Genomic DNA, 24,371 nt, shown 5'->3' with positions numbered 1-24,371 from the left:
CGCCATGATGTTATAATAGTCCACGGTAGTGCTGATAAAGGAATGAAGCTGAGTAGCTTCAACTCGAAAACGTTTATAAAACGTTATTCGATTTCTGGGACCGAGGATCTTTCTCAAGGTTGGACCTTGAAATAGATCCAACTCATTACAAAGTCGATAATTAAAATCGGTTCAAAATTAGCAGTTGCCCCATATTTTAGAAGATCAGATGAATGCTCCAAAAGCCCAATTTAGAGAGCTTTCCTAGCGTTTGGAAAGCAATAAAAGCGCACGCAAGATCTCAATCAGAACGCTCAACAAACACTCGATGCCGAGTCAATATTTCCACAGCCAACACTGATAACAAAGAGCCAAAGAATGGATGCTAAACACGGCACACAAACAAAACACTTATTATATACATAAAAGGAACTTTTTATAAAGGCTCCGGAGTTAGGAGAGTTTGCTTTTAAATTTATATAGCGTAGGGGCTATTTTGACGAGTATGCTCGTGAGAAAGCATCGATCGCTGGCTCAGATGGGCTATTCAGATTGAATTTATGATATTTCAAAATCACGTTCGTAACCTTGAACCGGCGAGAAGCAAATTCACACTGTTGCTTTGAGTTAACGACACATTTTATCAGGCTAACGAATGTGTATTTATATGTAATACATTTAAAAAGCTCTTCGAATTTTGCCATTAACAGCAGAATTTATTAATAATATTTTTTTTAATAGGCAGGTACTTTGTGATAGGTTAGGCCAACGATTTTATTAACGGTTTTCTTTTATCTAAATCACTGTGGTTTAGGCACTCTGTAGGTAAATTTGAATTATTGCACTACAGACAACGTTTTTTATTTATTTTGGCATAAGTATATATCTATGCATTTTTAATGGACATATATTATTTTGGCATATGTCTATTTTATATTACTAGTAGTAGGTATAATCATAAGTAAAAATAAATATCACATCTTGATTTAAGGTCGCGTAATTTGCTAAAAACTATAAACATTATTTAAAACAATTATAACGATCCATAATACGATAAAACTAATCTTCAATCAAGAACTATTACGGATTTATCTATATTTTTCTTAATAGATATAGAGATATTACGGATGCTTCTCACATTTCACTTCAGAGTTAGACCCTTCTAAAGGTTGTTATCCGGTGAATTACAATGTTATAACGGCAAAAATAAGATAAGCAGCATCTTACGCGAATTTCGTGGAAATAAAAAGTACAGTAAACTGCACCACAACTTACCATACCGAGTAATGTAATGTTCTTTAGGTAAAAAGTTGACTTTATTACCTTTATTTAAATACCTACCTTTTAGCTGCTAAATACATACTATCACCCAGTGCGTCGGTACGTCCAGTAAATGTTTCAGTACTTCATCAAGGCGTCTTTCAAAAACCTGGGAATTCATCAACCTAATTAAACTGTCACTGTCGAGCACTGCCTACTATCTCATAGCACGTTGTGATATATGTAAAGCTTAGACTCGCCAAGATGATTCAGGCGGGTAATGACCTCCGACTTAAAGGCAACGATTAATATAAGGTGGTATTGATAATAATCGGGATAGATAATTTGAGCCTGCCTGATAATTCCATCGAAAATCGTTTCAGACTTCAGACAGAGTTGCTTATCCTTCGCAATCGACTGGTTTGCGCGCTTCCTATGGCCTAGTTAACCGCCATAGTTAGGTACTTTATAGTAGTCTTTGTAAGTATATACAAAATAAGAGGCTGTCGAAATATGTCTACATGAAAATTATAGGGGGGATAGTGAAGCGGTACCTCCGGTGCGCACACCACCGTTCAGTTCTGACACCTCTCCCAGACGGATCCCGCGAGCCTCTGCCAATTATAACGGGAATCTATCCTACCTCGATCACTCTATAGCGGGTGCTGTAATTGCTTAAACACATAATCACCTATGTCACGACAGCGCGGGGCGAATCAATATCACGGCGTCTTATCCGCGACGATCGAAACTAATAGCTGGTCCCCGCTGCCTTCAAAGTACTGAATTATGATAAATATATTTGCTCGCCCGTAAGAATGGGCGTAAGATACCATCTCCGGGGGAAATTAATAAACTCGATAAAAATTCCTGTGGTATGCACGGATGCAAAATTTTATCTGTAGTTAAAATCTCGACTTGCACTGTATGGTACTAAGGCGTTTTGATTGGCCTAAAGGATAGCATAGACCAGGTATTGTGAACCTTTTAGCAACTATGTGTAAATTTAAAAAACAATTTATTGTTTCATGCCAACAAATTGCTGTGTTGAATAATATAAATAAGTTAGGGCAAAGAGATTAATAATTAGTCGCGACTTCACTCAAAATATACTGAAATATGTCGGTAAAACTAAAAACAAAGTAGTAAATTTATCGTCTCTATCATAATTAATTATAGTCGTAGTAACGTAGAATTATTATTAGAGTTCTTAATAAGGTCAACATTTTCGCTTTATTATATTTACAGATACGGACGTATGCTCTTGTAGCTAGTATACAATTTGTTGAAAAAAATGAAAATTCTAGGCTACAGCACAAAAACGTGAATGTAGCTATTTTGGTATTTATATTTAATTTAGAAACGGGTGGTTCTATTATTAAGTTAGTTATAAAGTTCAAAGGTTTGTCATCCCTGGCATAGACAAATAAAAGGCATTTCAATTTATGTTTTGGATTATGATCTTATTTTTACCAGACTACGGAGTAGGGTATGATTTTAGCGGTTTTTTTCTTTTTTGTTTGTATGTTGAATGGGAAGAAATCTGTTTCTTACTTAGATTTTTATAAATGAGGTGCCGTTGACATTTTTTTAGCGTTTCTTATGACATAAGATACTATTTTATTTTTTATTCTTATTACATGTGATTAATGTCTTGAGAAATCTAGAAGTGGCATTGCAGGTACAAACAGACACGGAATAAAATATAAGATAACCGTGGTTTAATACTAATGTATTTTTCGCTCCGCCTTTTTGGCCAGGAGATTTAAAAAGCCCCTATTGCTCCTTATATGCCCTAGATGTAAAATAGCTAGAAAAGGACGAGGAAAACATAGAATATCAACTTCATATTCCAGTAAGAATCCCACGTAATTGATCTGTTATTAATTTAATTTAGATGAAACGGTGTACACGTTTTGGTACATTCGGGTACTATGCTAATAGCGTGAAAAAAATTATCTTATACTGCATGAAAACACTACTTCCAAGCGAATTACATTTTAAAGGTATAAGGTATATACAAAATTAAGGTACAAACACAGGTCGCGCGATTTAATGTAATGTAGGTATTCATCATCATAACGAGGGTTACGAGGGTTCCCAACTCGTCCTGGTCTAAGAAGAAGCCCAAAACAAACTTAGCCGGGATTAAATTTCACTTGAGGTATGTGCGAACGTCTCTGTGCACCTAGTCCGGCCAAGTTAACTATTAAGTACCATCAGTTTAATCCTGTATCCCATAAAACCAGTTTAAATAATTCTCCAGAAATATCTTTTCTTAACCAGCATATTATAAATAATGAAAAAAGGTTATTCGTAATATAAAATATGACTGCCAAAATCAGTTTGAATTTATATGTTTGAAAAAAAACGCCATTCAGTCGCCATTTCAATCAATTAGCTGCTCGGCATAGGTTACTCGGGAAGGTGTGTTTAAATCTGATTAGACGAGAGTCATGGTGGAATACAGAAACACATATATAAATACATACATTGACCGTGAAAACATTACACCCCTGTTTGATGCAGTCGTGCAAAAAAGTCTTAAAAGTGAATCAAGGTTACGTCACGTAAATAAATAGGTTTAGCGATATCACGGTAGATTAAAACTGGACGTGGTTTTTGTATAAACAATATAACAAGCAAATTGATATTTCTCTATTCGATTAAAATAGTTAAGGTCTAATTAAAAGGTCTCCCATTCGTGATAATTGGCAGCAGTAATTGTTATAGGAGCAAGTAAAACATTTAATTGTATCTATCAGTGCTCCATGGAATGCGCACCGGTCGGGCATGATCCCGAGCCTTGAAATTACGAATAAAAACGTTAGAATCTCCGGGCCGGCAGCGACCAGAATAATTCAAAATTTTACTGGAAATGTGTTCCAAATATGGATTGTACTCCGTACTAATATTATAAATGCGAAAGTGTGTTTGTTTCTTTGTTGTTCCTTGACGCCCTGACGAATCAACCAATCAACTTGTTTCGGTATAGAGTTAGTGGGAGTGAGAGTAACATAAGCTACTTTTTAGGCCCAGTGAAATAAACGGTTCCCATGGGATCTGTTAAAATACCGTAATAAACGCGACCGAGGAAGAACGCAGCCGAACGCTACTACTTATTAAATTTAGAATATTTATTATGCGCTTCTACTTCACAATTCTTCTATCTTTTTTCTTCTATCTTCTTATTTCTTTCTTCTTGGGTTGTATTACAAAAACGGTGCGACAATGGCGGTGGCAACATAATCCAAAATTGGTGCGTTTGGCACAAGTTTAAATGTTAAGTTACATCTAAAGTGGAGTCAAAATTACAAAGTACCTCACTTTGTAATTTTGTATAAACTATAAGTAAAGAGGATAAGATAACATAAGAATGATCTTTATTGTAATGCGGTTTTTCTGTAAGTTCTGGAAATACCTAACATGAAAAATTGTTAAACAATACTTTTCCCATGTTAGACAACTGTTTGCTTGTTTTATTCCTAAAATCAGAGCTAAATGAGGCTATATTTTGTATTCATCCATATAAAACAATCTAAGGATTTTAATATCAAAAGTATGCTTATAACATAGTTTATGTCTTGTACCATTATAAAGTGTTTCAAAATTGATCGCCAAAAGATATATCTTTTTATCATAATTGTATATACAGTGAATGTATTAGAGTCAAAAGTTGCAGTACCTTACTAGGTGAATCATGGCTCGGCATTTTGCAATTCAGATCCACAGTCGGTTTTTTTACGACTCAATCGAGACATTGATAGCTTGTTTAGTAGTTATCCAAGCGACTATACGCGGCTCTTGTTAATACTGAACGACAACGGTACCGTAAAGATAATCGAGTTTGCGCTTACGATAAAATTATCTTATGGGTATAACCTCGACATTATACTCTATACAAATTGTATACGTTGTTTTGTTATACTTTTCTCTTGTATGTACTTTTTGTGATTTGCAACAAAAGTATATTCATTCATCAATTCATTCAAACTCGACAAATTCAAACGAAATCCAAATTTTGAATTCAACCATGAAGGTTTTGATAAACTTTTTAATAAACCGACGGTGAAAAGTACTTTAAACAATAAAAATGAAGTTAACGACTAAAGTAATTTTATAAAATCTTTATTAAATAGCTTGACTAAAATAATCTACGTATTTAAATAAAGCATTATTATGATTTTTGAGAATGTTTTTTTTCTAACTGTTGCCTGTGTTTTTCAACCTCGCTTATTACTTGTTTATTACAATTCCCATGGGAACCGCTTGTTTTACTAACAAAAAGTAGCCTACGTTACTTTCTGTATTTTCAACTAACTCTGTTCAAAAATCAAATGAATTGGTTGCTTAGTTTGATCGTTAAGGAAGGATTAAGAAATACCCTATAAATATTGATAGGGATGTACATAACGTAACGTAATTTGAATGGAACTTATTTAAAAGCATTAGATACAGAATAGTATAAATGTGGATAACATTGTAGATTAAAAAAATTATAGTATCATACTATCATATCAACCCATTACCGGCCCACTACTGGATATGTCTCCTCTCACAAATAGACGGGGTTAAGCCCGCAGTCCACCACATTGGCCCGATGCGGATTGGTGGACTCCACACAACTTTGACAACATTATGTGGAGAACCCTCAGGTATGCAGGTCTCCGCACGATGTATTCCTTCACCGTTGAAGCAAGTGATATTTTAATTACTTAAAACGCACATTAACACATAGAAAAGGGATTCGATTTCGGCTCCACGAAAATGAAGTCGAAGTCCTACCCATTGGGCTATCATCACTTCATCATACTATAGATAATAATAAAAAAAACAATGCATATAGACGTTTCTCTTGAAATTAGGTTGAAAATTAGAAATAGTATGTTGGATTTGCATTAAAAAGCGAACCTAATTCAAAACGAAACGAATTCTATAATGAAGCCGTTTTGACCGCTTAGTTACCTACATACTAGATTCGATCAAAATGGCTGATAGACATGCAGTCTGTCGTCGTTTTTTGATTGCCTCACTATGGTTTTGTTTAGACTGTACGTGCGGTCCTATTATAGCTAGTATTCAAACGTCGCAGTCATGCACCCGTTCAATTAAACGCTGTCCGAACCTCGGTTACATCTCACGTAAAAAAAAAAGGATCGCTCCCCGCTTCTTTTGTTCCCTTTGTGGCTATTAAAGTAATATCAAGATTTTTTTGTAAAAATAAAACTGTGAATTTTATTTTATCGACTCGCATCGCGGGCGAACGTAACTCATCCGTTGTAAAACAATACGATAGGCATCGGCTGAATGCGATTAAAAAGAGATTCAAAAACGTTCCTGGAGGCACATTAAGGCAATTTAACTTTCTTCTGGTCCATTTTAAGTGCAGTATCTTGTTGTGAATGGTTCAATAGTATCGAATATATTACGGCTCCGGATAATGATTAGATGCTGTACCTAGATAAGCATTTTTAGCGATACTCTATTTCAATAGCCTCTGGATAAAAATGGCAACTGAACTGATATACGGCCGCTAACGTATTTAAAAATAGACGAAACCTTTCAAATATAAGTGCAGATAGTAAATAAGTTACTCCGGTGGGTTTATGTAGGGTATTGTTTATATTGTACGTAAGGTGGTTATCTTAGCTTAGTTTGTCACTTAGAAATTGAGCATGTTAGGTATTATTTTAGGGATACTGAAATAACACTATACTTGACACAGGAGTTAACTCAAAATTTTTATAATTTAAAATCTTAAATCATGTACTTGAAATTTTAAATCTTGTACCACTCGCCAAAAGTCACTATAAAGGTATTTCTTCTTCTCTTGTTTTGGAGATACCAAAGGACCAAACCTACCACAAATGAAACAAACTTAGGTATGAATGAATGAAATTTAAAATTAAAATAAAGTGGGATGTTCCGTGTTTGTTTCCCGCCAATTTATAAATTATAGATTCCTAAATTGGCTATGATCTTGTTAGGTAGAAGACTTCAGGGCTGAACACGTTCGTACGATTCTACGTTTAAGCCGATTAGCTAGCCGATTGTTTAACAAAATGCTCTACCCCTCCGAACTTAACTGCATCGTTACTTAATTACATAATTTAAAATCTCAGCCAAGCGTTTTTAACATAGAATAATTTTAATATAAATTTTATAATAATTATCTTTATAGGGACTTTTATAGGGATTTAAATTTTCAAGGGTTTTTCCACTTTTGACTACTGACATTCTGCGACTTCTTTAATCTCCTCTTTCCGATGCAAGGTCACCTCTTACCCAAAATCCAAGAATCCTTATATTATAGTGCCCCTAACCTTTAGCTTTGCAAGTCATTATGCTATGTTAGTAACTCTAGTGATCTTCTATTTATTATGTGGAGTTACATGAGCATAGAGAGATAGCATAGCATCCATCGCCTGAGTGACTGTGATTTTTTAAGTACAAATAGAAAAAACGAGTACGCAAAACTATGTACATATACTCTACCAATATATAGGTGAACAATATTTTTTTTATTTTTTTAGCTGTTTATATTATTTTTATCAAACCATCCCTGTATTAAAACAAAGAAAACAATAATATAAATTACGTAATTCAGTCAAACAAACAATAATATAAGTTACGTAACTTAGCAACACTAACAAACAGCCATTCTTTTATATTTGGATTGCCGACTGGCGAAGAGGGCAGCGACCATGCTTTCTGTGTCGAAGGCCGTGGGTTCGATTCCCACTGCTTGAAAATGTTTGTGTGTTGAACCTGAACGTTTGTCACCGTCTGGACGTTTATCTGTATATGATAAGTATTTATGTATCTTATTCATAAAAGTATTATAGCTCATAACACAAGCTACGCTTACTATGGGATAGATGGCGATGTGTATTGTCGTAGGATATTTATTATTTATTTATATGTATATAGATTACTAAAAAAATGTGGTTAAGTATAGGTATAGGGAGTTTAGGGACAGTGGGAAGGCAACACCGGTCACTTGGCGGTGGCCGTACGAGCAAACAGAGTGGCACCAATTAACGTGGCTCTCAAAGGCACATGCTTGTAGTGACTAGTGAGGCAGCGGCGGCGCTTTCAAGTCCACCGCATACCCTTCGAGCTTTTATTTCTGAATAAATCTAATATTCTACCCACCTCTGTATTTACTTCGTAGCGCGTGACTTCCACTGTGCGTGTTTTTTTTTTTGTAACTTTTTTAGCGTGGCTACATTTGTACCTAATGTGTGCGCTTGTAATCTATGACGGCATTACCTGCGTCGGTCCACCCTTACAATTTTAATGTACAGTCTTGCCATAAGAAAAAATTTAAATAATATTCTTCCTTAGGGCAATATAAAACAAAAATAGGAACTTAAATAAAACTAATAGGGGAATCTACGCGGTGTAACTCGAAATCTTTTGCACTAAAAATCATCAGAGTACTTCAACTTTTTACTTTGAAGTTTTCTATATAGGTCTATATGATATATATCGTTTAATGTTTTTGAAATATACTTATATAATAATTAACAGCGCTTTAAAAGCGCACCTAAAGCAATTTCACATGTCATTTGACTCAACGAAAATTTATCTTATTTTTAAATTGAAAATTTATAAACACGTGAGAAACGTGTTTAAAGTTTTCATTTCGAAATGCTGCTGCTAATGAGATGCCGAAAGGATGACTGATGAGTATGGATATTGTTGCTTTTTATCTGAGGTTAAATTTTTTGCATATAATTCGCTTATAAAAACAGGAAGACTTGGGTAAAGGTATAATGATGAATTTTTCTTTATAAGCTGACTATATCAAATATTATGTAAATAAGATAATGCATAGACCCTATCCTTAAAGTGCACGAGACAGATAGAGCCATTTTGAATATTTAATGAAGGATACCTTTTAAGTATGAAAATCTTTAGAACTAAGATCGCTATTATCGCTAAAATGCAGTATTTTTTCATGAAGCCGGTCGTTTGATATTCGATATAGGTTGTTGTTTATCAAAGTGAATAATGAAAAAAAAAAAATCTTTGGTAAAACTAAAGAAATTGAAATATGTTATGTTACTATCCGATAATGGTTAAGACAGGACAAAAGACCTGAGAACTGTGCATTGACGCCAAAGAAGTGGAGAAGATATATCACTTAGCCAACTTCAAAAAAGAGACACGATTATAAAAAAGACTTCAAAAAAGACATACCAACTTCTATAACTCATCTGCGGTGTGTGATTTTATTTAATTTGGGAGTATCAATAAGAACACTCCCAAGTATTTCATTACCAGGTAGCCAAATTTAATGGCACCAGAGCGTCTTGGTACGCTTGGCAGATTCAATATTCATCTCCTAGAATGTAACTCAAAATATTTTACTCAGACATAACTCGTGCTGCTTTATGGACGTGAAAGAAATGACACGCGTTCTCCAAGTATTAATATTAATCTCTGTTAACTCGGACCTCAAAGATCTTTTGGTCCGACATAAGTATCGATCTTAGAACTTCGGAGATTGTGTCATGAAGATCTAATGGTATCCAGAATAAATACGTTTTCGCAAGTGGCAGTGGACGGACTTCAAATGTCTTCTGATCCAACATAAGTCCCAAGATCTTTTTGATTGTGTCACGAAGATCTAATGATATACAAAATAAATACGTAAATAAATACGCCCATGGAAGTGGATTTTAATATCCGAATTCTACAGTATCATCACTTCATTAAACTTATTGACATTTTATTTGTGGAAGTTCGTTTCTGCACAAAGTTGTATCCAATTTACCAGTGCATTTGTACCCAACTAGAAATTTCTTGTGTTGAAGCTTTGACGCAAAATTGAAAAATGATAAAAGCCTAAAGCAACAAAACCGAAAGCTTTTAAATCTCTTACAAGTTATTGAGCTATAAAGTTAAATTTATATGAGGGATATTTTCTAAAGATATTGCATATCTTAAGAAAATATACGTCATAGTCATAAATTAATATAGGTACAATATACACGTAATAGGCGCAACGCGTTTGACAGGCTCTAACTATGTATATATATGCTCAAGAAACGTGCCTATATAAACTGATGGAAGCCCATTGCTAGACATTTATCTTTTGTAGGGAATTCATTGTACGGTCATGAGAAGTTGTATCCAGAGCATCAACCCAATAGGCTCTCTGCCAATATTGCCAGTTCTGGTGGGAGGTAGTAATTACAACACTTGGTGCATAAAGCCATTCCACTCATTGCCAGCTTCCGGAATGCTTTTTGGCTTCGCTACATGGCTACTTTGGTAATTTTGGTTCTTTTACAAATATCCTTGTTGATTTAAATATTTATCGATAATGCGGGCACAGCCATCTCTTCTGCCCACTGATTGAATTTGAGCTTTTCCCCGGTTATTATCACTTTAGCCTCTGGTTGTTTAACTGGCTAAACCTATGCCTATGCCTATTCCTACGGTTCTTCGACGAATCTCTTAGCTACTGATTCGATCACCTTGAGATACTCCGAAGGCAGTACACACCATCAAAGATGCAAATCTGAGTAACGTAAATGATAACAATTTACTATTTTAACTTATTAACTTATTAACTGGCAATTATTTTTCAATTTCAGTAAGCTTTCCTGCGAAAGTAGAGGGGTGTTCCGAGTTAGTATGCCTGTGTTTGATTTATTTTGTTTCAATTATTTAAATTCGGTTTTTTGCATGAAGTGCGTATATATAAGTAAAAATAATTCAGCGCACATAACAAACAAATATGTTTACAAAATATCAACAAACTAATAAAATATAAGATCAAGAATTGTTGACAAAATTTTGCTATTGTCGTGGGTTTTGTTGAATTTTATTTTCTTTACGACTATCTTCGGGACACGAAAAGAATTCGCGACGACTGAAACAAGAACAAATTGAGGGAACGCAACTATAGTGCGGTACGATTGTCGAGATAACTCCCGTGTCGCGGTGATGCGGTCACCATTTACATCGATTTTCTTTGGACATTTTAATTAGGTGTTAACTCATTATAACAGCAACGAAATCCGAAGTTATTGTGATTGATGATGTGAACTGAGGTAGAGCTTTTATGATTGCCCTTACCTTATCAGGAAAAGAAGATAATGTTATGCATAAAATTAAATTAATTTCAATTAAAATTCCTAAGTAAAAAAATTGTTGAGTATTTTCCTTTTCGCTTCAGACTTATCAGTGTCAGTTTGAACTTATGATATTGCGCTGTCCACAACCGTTCCTTGGATAGCTTGTATTGGATAGTGTTAATAGTGGTTAACCCGCATTGGAGCAGTGAACTTGTTTGATCTTTAAAATTTTCAAAAGGCTTGTGATCATCAGTAGGACAATACCTAATAGGTGTAGCGAAAAAAAACCAGGATAAATTTATAACTTTGAGTAAAGAGATAAAAGATAAAAGATGCAATAGCAACAAGTTCGTGGCATGTAACTGAAGTTTTTTTGCTGTCTTAATAATAGTTTAATTTAGATAATCTGGAATATTCTAGAGAAGTGATAAATATTTTTTAGAGCAATGTTTTTTTTTTCCCAAAAAAGATACAATAAATCACCAATGTGGTGCCAATTTAAAACTAGGACAGTCTGGAATATTCTTGATAACTGGTGAACGCCAAGGCGCGCGGGCGCCTAGCGTCCGCTTGCCTTCGCGCCGGACGTCCGCGCTGTACCGGACCGCCTGTGGGACGAGCCCGAAACATGTTATATCACCATTACCGCCTCGCGTCGTAATTTTATCAAAAGACACGATCTAAGAGGGCAATGTACGTCATGTTACAGGAGGCGACCGTGGAAGCATCACTGGTATTGTTTGTGTAGACGTGCGCGCGGGACGCATCGCTGTTATAAGGGGGGGTTCAGGAGAGCGCGCGTTCAGTGTGCCCGAGTGTCCCGTGTTGCGTGTGCGCACTTCAGCGAGTGATCCCGCAAAGTTGACAAGAAATCATCCCGTCTTCCAAAATGCTACTTCTCGCAAGCTTTATCCTGCTCACCGCATCCACCCTTGGGCCCGTTGCAGGTATGTCTTTACATTTATAATCGGCTAAGTTTATTGTGAGATTTACCTTAAACCAGAGCGAGTTTGAAACCCTCGTAACTTCGTTTTGAAATAAACGAGTGTACATCGCTATCACCTCACCATAATGCAAAAATTGTATGAAGGATGTTTAATTTTATTTATGACATTTAATTTTAAAATAAGATAATAATGTAATAGTCTACAACATATCTATTGCAATAACATAAAATGCACGTTACGTAATCACGCGTTTTTTTCTTTTATAATTTAAGCCCTCATTTGTAAGTTACAACTGCATAACTATTAGAAGTCCAACTAGCTAATTCTACGTAGTACACAATAATTATTACATTTTTAGGTGCCCACAGACAACGTATACGATTAAATTTACTTAGCTAAAACTCAGAATGACAATGTATAAGCAACCTTTATTCTGAGCAATAAATTTGCCAAAATATCAAAGTAAGGTCATCTTACTATCATCCTCCGTCAATCAAACAAATCCGAAAATGAGCTACCACGAACGATCTTTCAATAAGAATTCTGTAGATTATTTTCGGGTTTTTACTTGTCAATCGACAGAACAGAGGACTCTGATGGCCGTTCTCCGTTATATTCCCTTTATGGCGCATTCATTACGGGTTTCAGCGAGTAAAAGACTCCCTTGGTCAACTTTAAATTACTTTATTAAATAATATCACGAGATGTTTTGAAATAACACGTGTAGGCGATCCCGCATTATCCAACATACTTGTACATGTCGCGTTACGTAAAAAGAGCGCCAGCCGCGCATCGACCTGCGCAGTTTACAGTTTATACAATTGCATTTATGCAATATGATGAGACTATGACTTTAATGTATTAGTTAGTATCATCATCATAATCATCCTCAGCCTATTAATATCCAAACGCTGGACACAGTTCCATAGCAGACAGGGATTTACATTTTTTAACCTTCCACGGTGCCCTGATTTGCTGCTTCAAGTTGGTGGGCTTAAAAGATTATTACATATACATGTTCGTCTCAAAAGATAGAAAAATACTAAAGATTGTAATGATGATGTTGGAAAAAAGCAATCTGCTGAGTTTCTTGCCGGCTCTTCTCAGAAGAATCTGCTTTCCAAACCACGGTGGTAGAGTCACAACAAACAGACTGACTTGCCGTTCCAAAAGTGCTTATGAACTAGGCCTAATTGAAATAAATGAATTTTGATAAATCTAATTTCTAAAAGATTTTATTAGCCGTGTCCGGGATTCAACTCAGTACCTATATATCTGTAGTCAAATATAACCACTAGACCAATGAGGCAATAAATTAGAGAAGTGCAATATATAAAGACATGTAAAGGCTGCGGTTATTCAATTATTTAGTACTTACAGTGGAATCCTTTTATAATGACATCGAAGAGAATTGACAAACACGTTATAGTTACTAAACGGACGTTTACAAAGCACGTTTGTGAACAAAAATCTTTTTTTTGGTAAAAACGTTTAGAAATAAACCATGTACCAATAAAATTAAATTTGTATAGTTGTAAAAAACAAAATGCGTAGTAAAAGTAAGCGCTCTTTTTACTTGAATCGACTTATACATGATGATACATAGTGTCATCCGCCGGCTCTAATAGGCACAACGACTACACGTTGATTAGACGAAACGATATTACACAATCAGTCGACAGACTGCTCAACTCTGAACTTGACTTAAATGTGTTTTGAAATGTAGGGCTTGTCTAATACAACACTTGTACACCTATAACATTGTGTAGATCTTGAGTACTTTCAGGGCCTTCCTTAAGAGGTTTTTTGACGACCTCCCTGGCGCAGCGGTGAGCGCTGTTTTTACGTAGAAAGTCCCGGGTTCGATTCCCGGCAGGGGCAAATTGAGAAAAATCGGAAATAATGTTCCGATTTTTCTCTCGTCTGTTCTGGTTGTAGGCTAGATTTAGCGTTCCGGTCCGATGCCGCGTATTAACCGATTAGCGGTTTGGGTTGCCAACTGACAACTGTCATAATTCCTAACAGGCTAGCCCGCTACCATCTTAGACTGCATCATCACTTACCACCGCCACATACCACATCTCACAGGTGAGATTGCAGTTAAGGTTTCACTTGTGGTGTAATAAAAAAAAAGGCAAGAGTGAATAGGTATTTTCTAAGCAAGCCTGCTAGAACCTAGGTGCTCCAACCTGTGCCTCATCATTGCTTTATTGCAGGCCCTAGTTATTAAAAAAAAAGATAGTTAAATAATCTTTATTCGACATAATATACCTATACTTATACCTATGCGAAAAAGCTTGAAGTAACCACTTTTTGGTTAAAAAATCGTAATACGGAAAATGGCATACTGCAATGGATAATTATTGATGACTAAATATACATATTATACCTATTCTAGACTTATATCATTGAAATAATAAATAATATACTCAATTACTTATATTGCTAAGATGATAAGTTTAAATGTACCTACTAACCTCAGGCTTCAGGAGATTAATTGCGATTTAGTACTATAAGATGAAGCTTTTGTTGTTTATTGAAGTGGGTGAAACCGCGGGGCACGGGTACTGTGTTTATATTAAATTGTTTAATAGAAAATTGTATGTTAACACTTACAATAAAACCAATTTGGAATAGAAAGCATTATATTAAAATCGGGCATAATTTACTTCGGGATTGGATTGTCTAACTTCAAAATACGTACTTTTTGTACCTTACACGTATGTATTGTTAAAAACCAGAAAAAATGTATTGTTAAAAATCATTAAATACCAGAAAAAATAGTTTTTAATAAAGCAGTGAAATACGGACAGCCGGGCAGACAGACAAACGAACCTACACCACGCACCTTGTTTGGACTCTCTCCGAGGTGAGGTGATTACAAAAAAAACCTCCTATGTCTACGTTGAAATATAAAAGTATGTGGTTCAAACCGCAACGAAATAAAACGAATTACTACTAGTAACTTTGCATTCCTAGTTCACGACATAGTCTAGAGGCTGTCGTGTTGACCCGCGGGTCCTCGACCCTTATTGTTCAGTTGCTACTATACTCGTAGTACAATGGCAGTAGGAAACTTACACACATTCATCTCCTGTGGGAGTTTTAAATACCTTGCAGTCAAAACAAATTACGTAATCCGAGCGCTCTATTTCACTTAAGGCTGACTTTTCAATCGCATATATTCTGTCTGAAGAATAAATTTTACATTTTGATAGTTGTTGCATATGAAATCTGTCAAGTGGATTTCCAGTCAGATTTTTTTATTCCACTTTATTCCACAAGTTTTTGCTCAATTGTTACAATGTCACTGGTGGTAAGTGATGAGAAGCGGACTAACGTATTAGGGAGTATGGTAGTTATACCTAGAACACTAAATCGCTTAGCGGCACGTCTTAGGTAAGTAGGGTGGTAACTAGAAACGGCCAAAGCCTCCCACCAGACAAACCTATTGAAAATTCTGCTCTTAAATTACTAATTTATACACTAACTGTCATGAATAGTTTTCTTTTACTTCTAGTATACAAATAGTTGGGATGTTTTATAAAATCAAAGGTGTTCTCATAAACTGTCGTTGTTGATACAAGTGCGGTCGAAGGTATGTAGGGAGACAAAAAACCAATAACGGAGGCCGTAATACAACACAATATCAGCAGCTAGTTGTATTAAAATGTCTTTTAATAATTTAACTGACAATTTGCTATTTCTAAAGAAAATAATAACTAAATTAAAAAAAAAACAACATTAAATCATTACACACGGAGTACAATAATATTTACGTTGCTATTACGCAATTCTTCAAGTTCATTTTGCGGTCGAGCTTCTTCCATAAAAAGCTTTGCTCATTTACTTTTTATGCCACCATAAATGCATAGATAGTCATGCTCCGAAACAAAATTGTGAAGAGTCAATGACATTGGTGCCCGCCAGCAAGATTTTATTGGAGTGCAGCGAATTACCTCATCAAGATTACCCAGTGAATACGTAACTGCATACTAAAGTTCAGAGCTAAATTAACCGCACAAATCAACATCGCTGTGAGCGATTTTGCAAATGAAGCGTATCCGCTGTATCAGTCGGGTTATCGACATGGCGGCAAAAACTGTGGAACGGAAGTTTTGTTGAGAAAAAATGGTGAGGGGTGAGGAAGAGCGGCGACAGGTGCGGGTTCAACGGCCAGTAGATAGTTGCCGAGGATAGAATCGTACCTTCGCAGTTTCCAAGGAATAACATTAGAGTTTATCTGGACCCGTCTTCGATTAGCTGGAATGCAACTACCGGTCTTGTAAATGACGCGGCAGTGATATTTTTATGATGCCGCTGTTTTATTTGCAACAAGATGACTCCGCACACTATGTGTCAACGACATAAAGCTCGCCTGTAGCTGGATCCTCTACGATTAGCATTCCATTTCACAGTATAATTGCTGTCCGCCATTATGCAAAAATGTTGTAATGTTAGCTAACATTTAACGTAAGAAAATATCTTTCACGTACATTGCTATTATAGAGCATTATACACTTCCGCTGCATCTGCATAATTCTTTGTAGCCATTTTTTACTGCGCATCAGTATTTAAGAGCTTTCTAATTGAAGTCGGAAATGTAATAAATATATACATGAGGTTGTATCCAGTATATTATTATGCGGAATGCTGTCGGAGAATTATGTATTGATCTAAAATTGTCTAGAAAAATGCTGTCATTGTTCCTTTACGTTACTAATAGTTTATACTTTGCACGTGAAAGCTTCAATTATTATCATAATAAAGGTATATTTAATACATAACATGGCTAGTGACGAGGATGACGAAATGTTATTGCATACCAGTGCGAAATGGTCATTAGGAGGCTACAATGCATATAAATTTTATGACATGCTTAAAATTTAAATAAACAACAAACTTGTATGAGTGTACAATTTGTAAAGGAAGTTATAACTTATTGGTTTTGAATGAAAGCCTTTTGTGAGAGTCCAAAGATGCCCGCGGAGAACGGAATTAATATTCATTTATATGATCCCGTAGCACAATGTCAAATTTAGGTATCGGAAGACATAAAAGTGGATTAATTTTTTATTAGTTCGGTGCCGAAAGGTTTAATTTTAATTTATTGTGATCCTTCAATACTTTTTTTGTGGTTGCGTTTCTAACATGCCCTACAACAGGTGGTGATTATATCAAATTACTGAGTTAACGGTTGTTTTTTTGCTGGATTCGGTTTTATCAAGATGGAACTTAAATACTATTACAACTATTTCGAACTTTTTGTATTCAATTTCAAGATTTTTACTGTCTTATGTTTGTCGGCATTCGCTAGTCATCATTATATAATTGTATATGCGTAATATAATGCATTTTGTTATTTAATAAATATTTCGTAATAATTTTCCTCTAAGTTGGTATATCATCACCATATCAATCCATCAGCAGGACACGGGTCTTCCCCAACAATGAGAAGGGGTATAGGTTGTAGTCCACCAAGCTTTCCCTGTGCGGATTGGTGGACTCAACACACCTTTGAGAACATTTATAGAGAAAATCAGGCATGCAGGTTTCCAGGTGCTTGAAACGCACACGTAGAAAAGTAAGAGGATTGTTTTGGGTTTCGAACTCAGCCTCCCAAAAGTTAAGTCAAAGTCCTACCCTATCACATATAATATAACATTTTTGGTTGACCGAAAATATTTTAAACTGTAGTCGGTTTACAGACACGCGAGCGACCTTTATAGTTTGATTAGGACTGCAATTTTTTTTTGTATTCCGTCCCTCATCCAACGGGGATATAGGGTATCATCACCAAAAAAACCCGTCTGGTCGAATGGATAACCTCTTCGTTTTTTAAGGTCGGTTAAAAATAGTCCGGCCCATGCATTCCTGCGCGAGGATGCGGCGAGGGCGGGATCGCTCAGCGCTCGTCGACCTTGAAGTCGCCTTCTGCGTTCTTTCTCCATTATCCCGATCCCCTTTTTTGTGTTCCGATCGTTATCCGACCGCGAACAATACGATTGAAATTCCCACGGACGGGAGCAATCAAGAAGATTCGATAGAACTTCGTGTCGCAATTTTTTTACGGATCATTAAACGATAATTTGCGGTTTCTTGACTCACTCGAGCTGGGAAGGCATTTCGCCGAGCTCGGATCCACCAATTATAAAGCGCAAAAAAGAGACGTAAAATGAAAATTGATAACACACATACCTAAAAGATTCGCATAACACTTCACTTAAAGTCAGCCTGCCTCTTTGTCTGTAAGAATTTTTAAAGTCTGAAGATTTATGGTTGATATAATCCATATTTAATATTATATTTCAAAATGCAATAGTGTGCCCGTTTGTTACCCATGTTTGAACTAACCTCTATATATAGATGGAGCTTTATGAAATTTCGCGCTAAGATAGCTTGCATACTGGAGAATGATGTAGAATACTTTTTATCTCCGAAAAACATCTGGGTACCGTATCCTTGGTATTAGATATTATATTTAGAATTTGTTACATATATGTACACCGCTTTCAGTGGCGTGCACTTCATACATGTACGAAAGCACTGCCTACCCTAAAATTGATATATACTTCTATAGGAGCGGGATTTTTGGCGTTTTATGCAATTTTCCTGCCGTATGCATATCCTGGTCAGAAACCCAGTGCACGCCACTGACGGCTTTGCAACTAAATCAATCTTGGCGACTTTTTGAATTGACATAGCTTACATCGTGGAGACGAATATATAGAATACCATTTATCCCGGTTAGAAAAGTTACGGTTCCCGTGGGGTTTAAAAAAATGCAGACGAAGTCGTGGACAACAGTAAGTGAGTTGTATAATGCTATAATTTATTCGGTTATCCATTTTTGGCTTCAATACCCGCACGTTAGTAAAATAGCAAAAGTACTTTTACTTTTACATTTTTCAGTTTACATTGTTTTGATGGAATGGTGGTGGATAAAGCTTTGAGACCGATAAGATCTTCGAAGAAGAGAAAATACATTTCAAACTAAAGTTTTAACAGTGAAACTACGTTACATCTGCAGGAAGCACTTTCCGTTATGACCTAGGCTTGCACTGTATAGAAATAGTCGAAAAAAAAGTTAGATTTTTATTATCTGCGCAAGAAAATACCTTACAAATTATAACTATCAAAGCTTGCAATTCTTGTTAAATGTTAAATAACAAAATGCTTGTTATTATTTATTTAACAGGGATATGCTTGAGCAGTGTTGAATCATCAACATATGACCAAGGATATCCAACGCTGGACAGTTAAACGACAGTAAAAGAAAAAATATTAGAGCAATTTCTGTGAATTCCTTTCCATAGCTGTTTAATAACTGACATCATAATTTTCGCGTTAGCTTTAACGCCGGTAATACGAGTACGCGGTTAACCAGCCCTGTTCAATAAATTTAAGCAAAGCACGAACATTCGCTGTCGAGAAACTTTAGTACGACCGTGAAATGGCGGCTACCTTGCCCTTGTACACGGCGGTAACGTAATTCACTCGACGGTATGGCCGTTGCGACCGATACGAGCGACTGGTTTGCATTATGTAACGCGATGCACAATCGCATAAGCGCCGGCGCGAGGTGTGACCACGACTACCTACACGCAGGCGCCAACTTATTGCATCCACTGGTACTATTTAACCGCGTAAGCCCGGGATGGAGAATCTTACAATGTTTATGTGCACTTGTGAATATCGTTCGGAAATTGTGCGAACATACTTCGCGCGTATACACTGATTCCATGCGTTTAAATTCGTACATCTCTACATAGTTAAAAACAAAATCACTTTATGCGTCTGTCTCTTTATTTTTTTAAACCACGCAACAGATTTTGTTGCGGCTTTCAACATCGTTTAGATACTTAATTTTCACAATTGGCTTATACACATAATAAAGCATTAACTTTTTTTAAATAATAAAACATTTAGTAACTCCATTTTTTTACACTTTGGAAGCCTAGCCGGTTTGCTGATACAAATAAGTTTCAGTTTTTATAATATGTCACGAAACTTAGACTTGGTATCCTAAAGTGGTAAAAACGTAACGACCAGTCGTCTCTAGGAGTTTCGGTTCAAAAAAATTGAGCATGGTATTTAGAGATCGTGCTCACATCTTATCGCGGGAAAAAAAAATAAAGTTTATTCAACAAACTAAATGTAAACTGTATTATTTTACAACTATATTATGCAGTAGAAGACGACTGTTATGTTAAAACTTCGAATTCATTTAATAACTTCTCCAGCAGGTAATAAAATTTAAACGCCCATAATTATTTAAAAGAATCTTTTCTTCAACCTTAACTTGGGAACATAGTTGCAGTTCGTAAAGCGTGCTTCATCTGCAACAAGAATAAAATTTCCCCCTGTGGAGACTGGAGACACGACTCTGTACTGCGTACATTGCAAGTGCAAGTCAAGCCAGTCCTATGGAACTATGGGGCACTATTTTTAGAGACTAGGTTGCCTTACAACGACCGGTCGTACACCTTTATGAATCATAGTAGATCTTTAATGTGTTTTGCTTTTAGCATATTTCATTTTAAGACGCTAACAATCTTTATAATAATATTAAATAAAACATACTACCATGCTTTACTTCAAATTCAATAATTGTATTTATGAAAATTTGTTCTTATGAAAAAAATCTTTATATTAGTTTCGTCATGTTCACAAAAATATATCTTAATTTAAGAGAAAATGTGACTGCAATAGTTTGAACATTAGAAGCAAAAATAAACTAGCAGTGCAATATAGACTACATAAAATAAGTAATTCATTTAAATGAAATTGTAAACTATTTTACAATAAATTACCAGTTGATATCTTGGTAGCTTATAAAAAAGCTCTATTGCTTTAACTAGGTTGCTTCTTTGATAGTTTTTAAATGACAATGTGAGATGGTGATAACGAAAAAAAAATAACAATCGGCTAAGTTTGTTGTGGGCTTCTTCTTAGACCAGGGCGCGTTTGGAACCCTCGTACCCTCGTTTTAAGTTGACGAATTTATTTATCGTCATCAACTCATTCCTATGTCATATTTTACATGTAATGTACACATCAAAAGTGCCATTTATGTGCCTATTTGAATAAAGAAATATTTGACTTTGACTGGAAAAACCTTTCGCATGGCTTTAATTAAAATACGTGAAACAAAAATTTATAGTACTACGAATTATAAGATCATTTGAACGTCTATCAATTAAATAATTACAAATTCGTTTAGTCAATCTTAGATATACGAGTATAGACATCGAAAAGGAAGATCCCCTCTTCTTGCAGACGACAGTTGTCAGGAAGAAAATGGCATTTTTAGTCAAGTTAAGTCAAAGTAAAACGTTTTTGATAAATCGAACCCTTAATAGAATTGGGTAACTTTTGATATTAAGGTACTTTGAATGATTTACTCCTGCCGCCAAATAGAATTATCCAGTTCTTAAGATCTTGTTGGCGCTGTTATTACAGGCACACGATACTTAACACATATACCTCAGGATAAGGAGATGTCAGGAGAAGTCATGGCAATCAGCTTTGTCCGTCATTTATTTCGATAAAAAATGGTAATTATCAGTCTACGAACTTGAGTTGAAAAAAAAACCAGTCAAGTTCCAGCAGTAGTAATTAAGTATCTAGTTATAACATTCCGCTTGAATAGCTAATTAAAATGTAGGAAGAGATGATTTTCCACCAGGACATTTGCATAGAATTCTTTAGAACTTTTTGCTCTTGATCTAACAAGATCTTTTTATCGCGCGTTACACAGGAATGACGATTGTAATTATTCTCCTTTTATGTCCAACTGAGCGTGTGAGCAAAAAATGATGCACATACGTTTTGTATTATTACGTGATTGTTTTGCATTCCCTTATTTATTCGTAGACGGATAGGGCGATGGTTAAGTAAATCAGTTTTTCAGTAATCTTTCCATAAAGGCTGTTCACCTTTTGTAGGTCGAAATATCGATTTACTTCATAAATCTCTGATACTCACAAATCTACTGGTTTGCGAGTATCAGAGATTTATGAAAAAGTTTAAAGAAAGTTTGCATGGGATTTAATTTCTGTTATCAACTAACTATTTAGAATTAGTTATAGAGATGAGAATATCTCTGGTGTATCAAAATTATCAATTACTACTTAGCTCGTATTTCCTGGAAGAACGTCCGCGTTTTTTTTAATCGCGCGTTAAATTTTTAAAATAAAAGGATATTATCCCCGTGATAAATAGTATAAAACCTATACAGACATAGGAGATGTTAGGGGTATCCTATCTAAGTGCAAAATGTCATTCAAGTCTGTTCCGCTGTTCTGGCGAGTTGGAGCAACAACCATCCATCCAAAACCTTTGCATTCGTACAATAGTAGTAAGTTGAATTATATATCTATTTAACATTTTATATATTTTTTTTAAAATGGTAATTAAAAAAAAACATATATAAGTAAGTAAGTGTATATATATATATACATATATTATATAAAACCTATATATATATCCTTACTAATATTTTAAATGCGAAGGTATGTTTGTTGTTCGTCCTAACTAAGACGCCAATTAACCTGATTTATTGCTCAGGAAAACCAACAGTTCTCATGGGATTTGAAAAAACCTTAATAAATGCAGACGAAGAAAGCAGGCAACAGCTAGTATATAATAATATGCAACTGTAGACGCTCTTGTACAAAAGTAAAATATAAATACCTTGAACTAGAAACTAAAATATTAAAAAATGCGTAAAGGCGGCCATGGTTGTTAAAGAAAGCTTGTTCATTGGTAAATAAATAATTAAAGCGGTCTGATTTTGATTTCTGACACGTATTACACAATTCCGGCGACAAAACGACAGACAAACTGAGCATCGATTTATACAGAAATGTCCAGGCAAAGTCGTTGTATTGAAGTAAATGTTACAAAACCAGGTATAGCCTCATTAGTATTCGTTTACAAACTCTGTCGTGAATCCCAAGTACCATTTAATAATAACTACAACTTCCTCCCATTCATTGAGGAATATAACATGAATTTTTAGCGGCATTAAATTTGTGGTTCAACGCCGGAACTCTTATACTGAATTCTAGATGAAAATAGCAAAGCTTAGATGAAAAAGCTTTGTCTGGGTCAGTTTTATTACTCATCTATTTTGCAGAATAGGTATCGTTGGATCCTCCAAAAATATTACTGAGTACGTTTATGTACTCAGTAATATTTTTGGAGGATCCAAAAAACTGACCCAGACAAAGCTTTTTCATCTAAGCTTTGCTATTTTCATCTAGAATTCAGTATAAGAGTTCCGGCGTTGAACCACAAATTTAATGCCGCTAAAAATTCATGTTATATTCCTCAATGAATGGGAGGAAGTTGTAGTTATTATTAAATGGTACTTGGGATTCACGACAGAGTTTGTAAACGAATACTAATGAGGCTATACCTGGTTTTGTAACATTTACTTCAATACAACGACTTTGCCTGGACATTTCTGTATAAATCGATGCTCAGTTTGTCTGTCGTTTTGTCGCCGGAATTGTGTAATACGTGTCAGAAATCAAAATCAGACCGCTTTAATTATTTATTTACCAATGAACAAGCTTTCTTTAACAACCATGGCCGCCTTTACGCATTTTTTAATATTTTAGTTTCTAGTTCAAGGTATTTATATTTTACTTTTGTACAAGAGCGTCTACAGTTGCATATTATTATATACTAGCTGTTGCCTGCTTTCTTCGTCTGCATTTATTAAGGTTTTTTCAAATCCCATGAGAACTGTTGGTTTTCCTGAGCAATAAATCAGGTTAATTGGCGTCTTAGTTAGGACGAACAACAAACATACCTTCGCATTTAAAATATTAGTAAGGATATATATATAGGTTTTATATAATATATGTATATATATATATACACTTACTTACTTATATATGTTTTTTTTTAATTACCATTTTAAAAAAAATATATAAAATGTTAAATAGATATATAATTCAACTTACTACTATTGTACGAATGCAAAGGTTTTGGATGGATGGTTGTTGCTCCAACTCGCCAGAACAGCGGAACAGACTTGAATGACATTTTGCACTTAGATAGGATACCCCTAACATCTCCTATG

At 35.2% G+C, this 24,371-nt stretch overlaps 2 protein-coding genes across 7 annotated transcripts in view; one reads left to right on the top strand and one right to left on the bottom strand.

The window, feature by feature from the left end:
* Positions 1-24,371, bottom strand: part of LOC120633314 (cytosolic carboxypeptidase 1-like) — a 107,169-nt gene that overhangs the window by 33,388 nt on the left and 49,410 nt on the right. The window lies entirely within an intron of this gene.
* Positions 12,147-24,371, top strand: part of LOC120633338 — a 31,537-nt gene continuing 19,312 nt past the window's right edge. For all 4 annotated transcript variants that reach the window (XM_039903541.1, XM_039903533.1, XM_039903558.1 and 1 more), the window contains exon 1: positions 12,147-12,277. In XM_039903541.1, coding sequence (XP_039759475.1) covers positions 12,220-12,277 — 58 coding nt within the window. In that variant the 5' untranslated portion in view covers positions 12,147-12,219. The remainder of the gene's footprint in view (positions 12,278-24,371) is intronic.

Source organism: Pararge aegeria, chromosome 2 (genome assembly GCF_905163445.1).
Source record: "Pararge aegeria chromosome 2, ilParAegt1.1, whole genome shotgun sequence".
NCBI classification, from domain to species: domain Eukaryota; kingdom Metazoa; phylum Arthropoda; class Insecta; order Lepidoptera; family Nymphalidae; genus Pararge; species Pararge aegeria.
The sequence above is the reverse complement of the archived record's forward strand: the minus strand, read 5'-3'. Positions and strand labels throughout refer to the sequence as shown.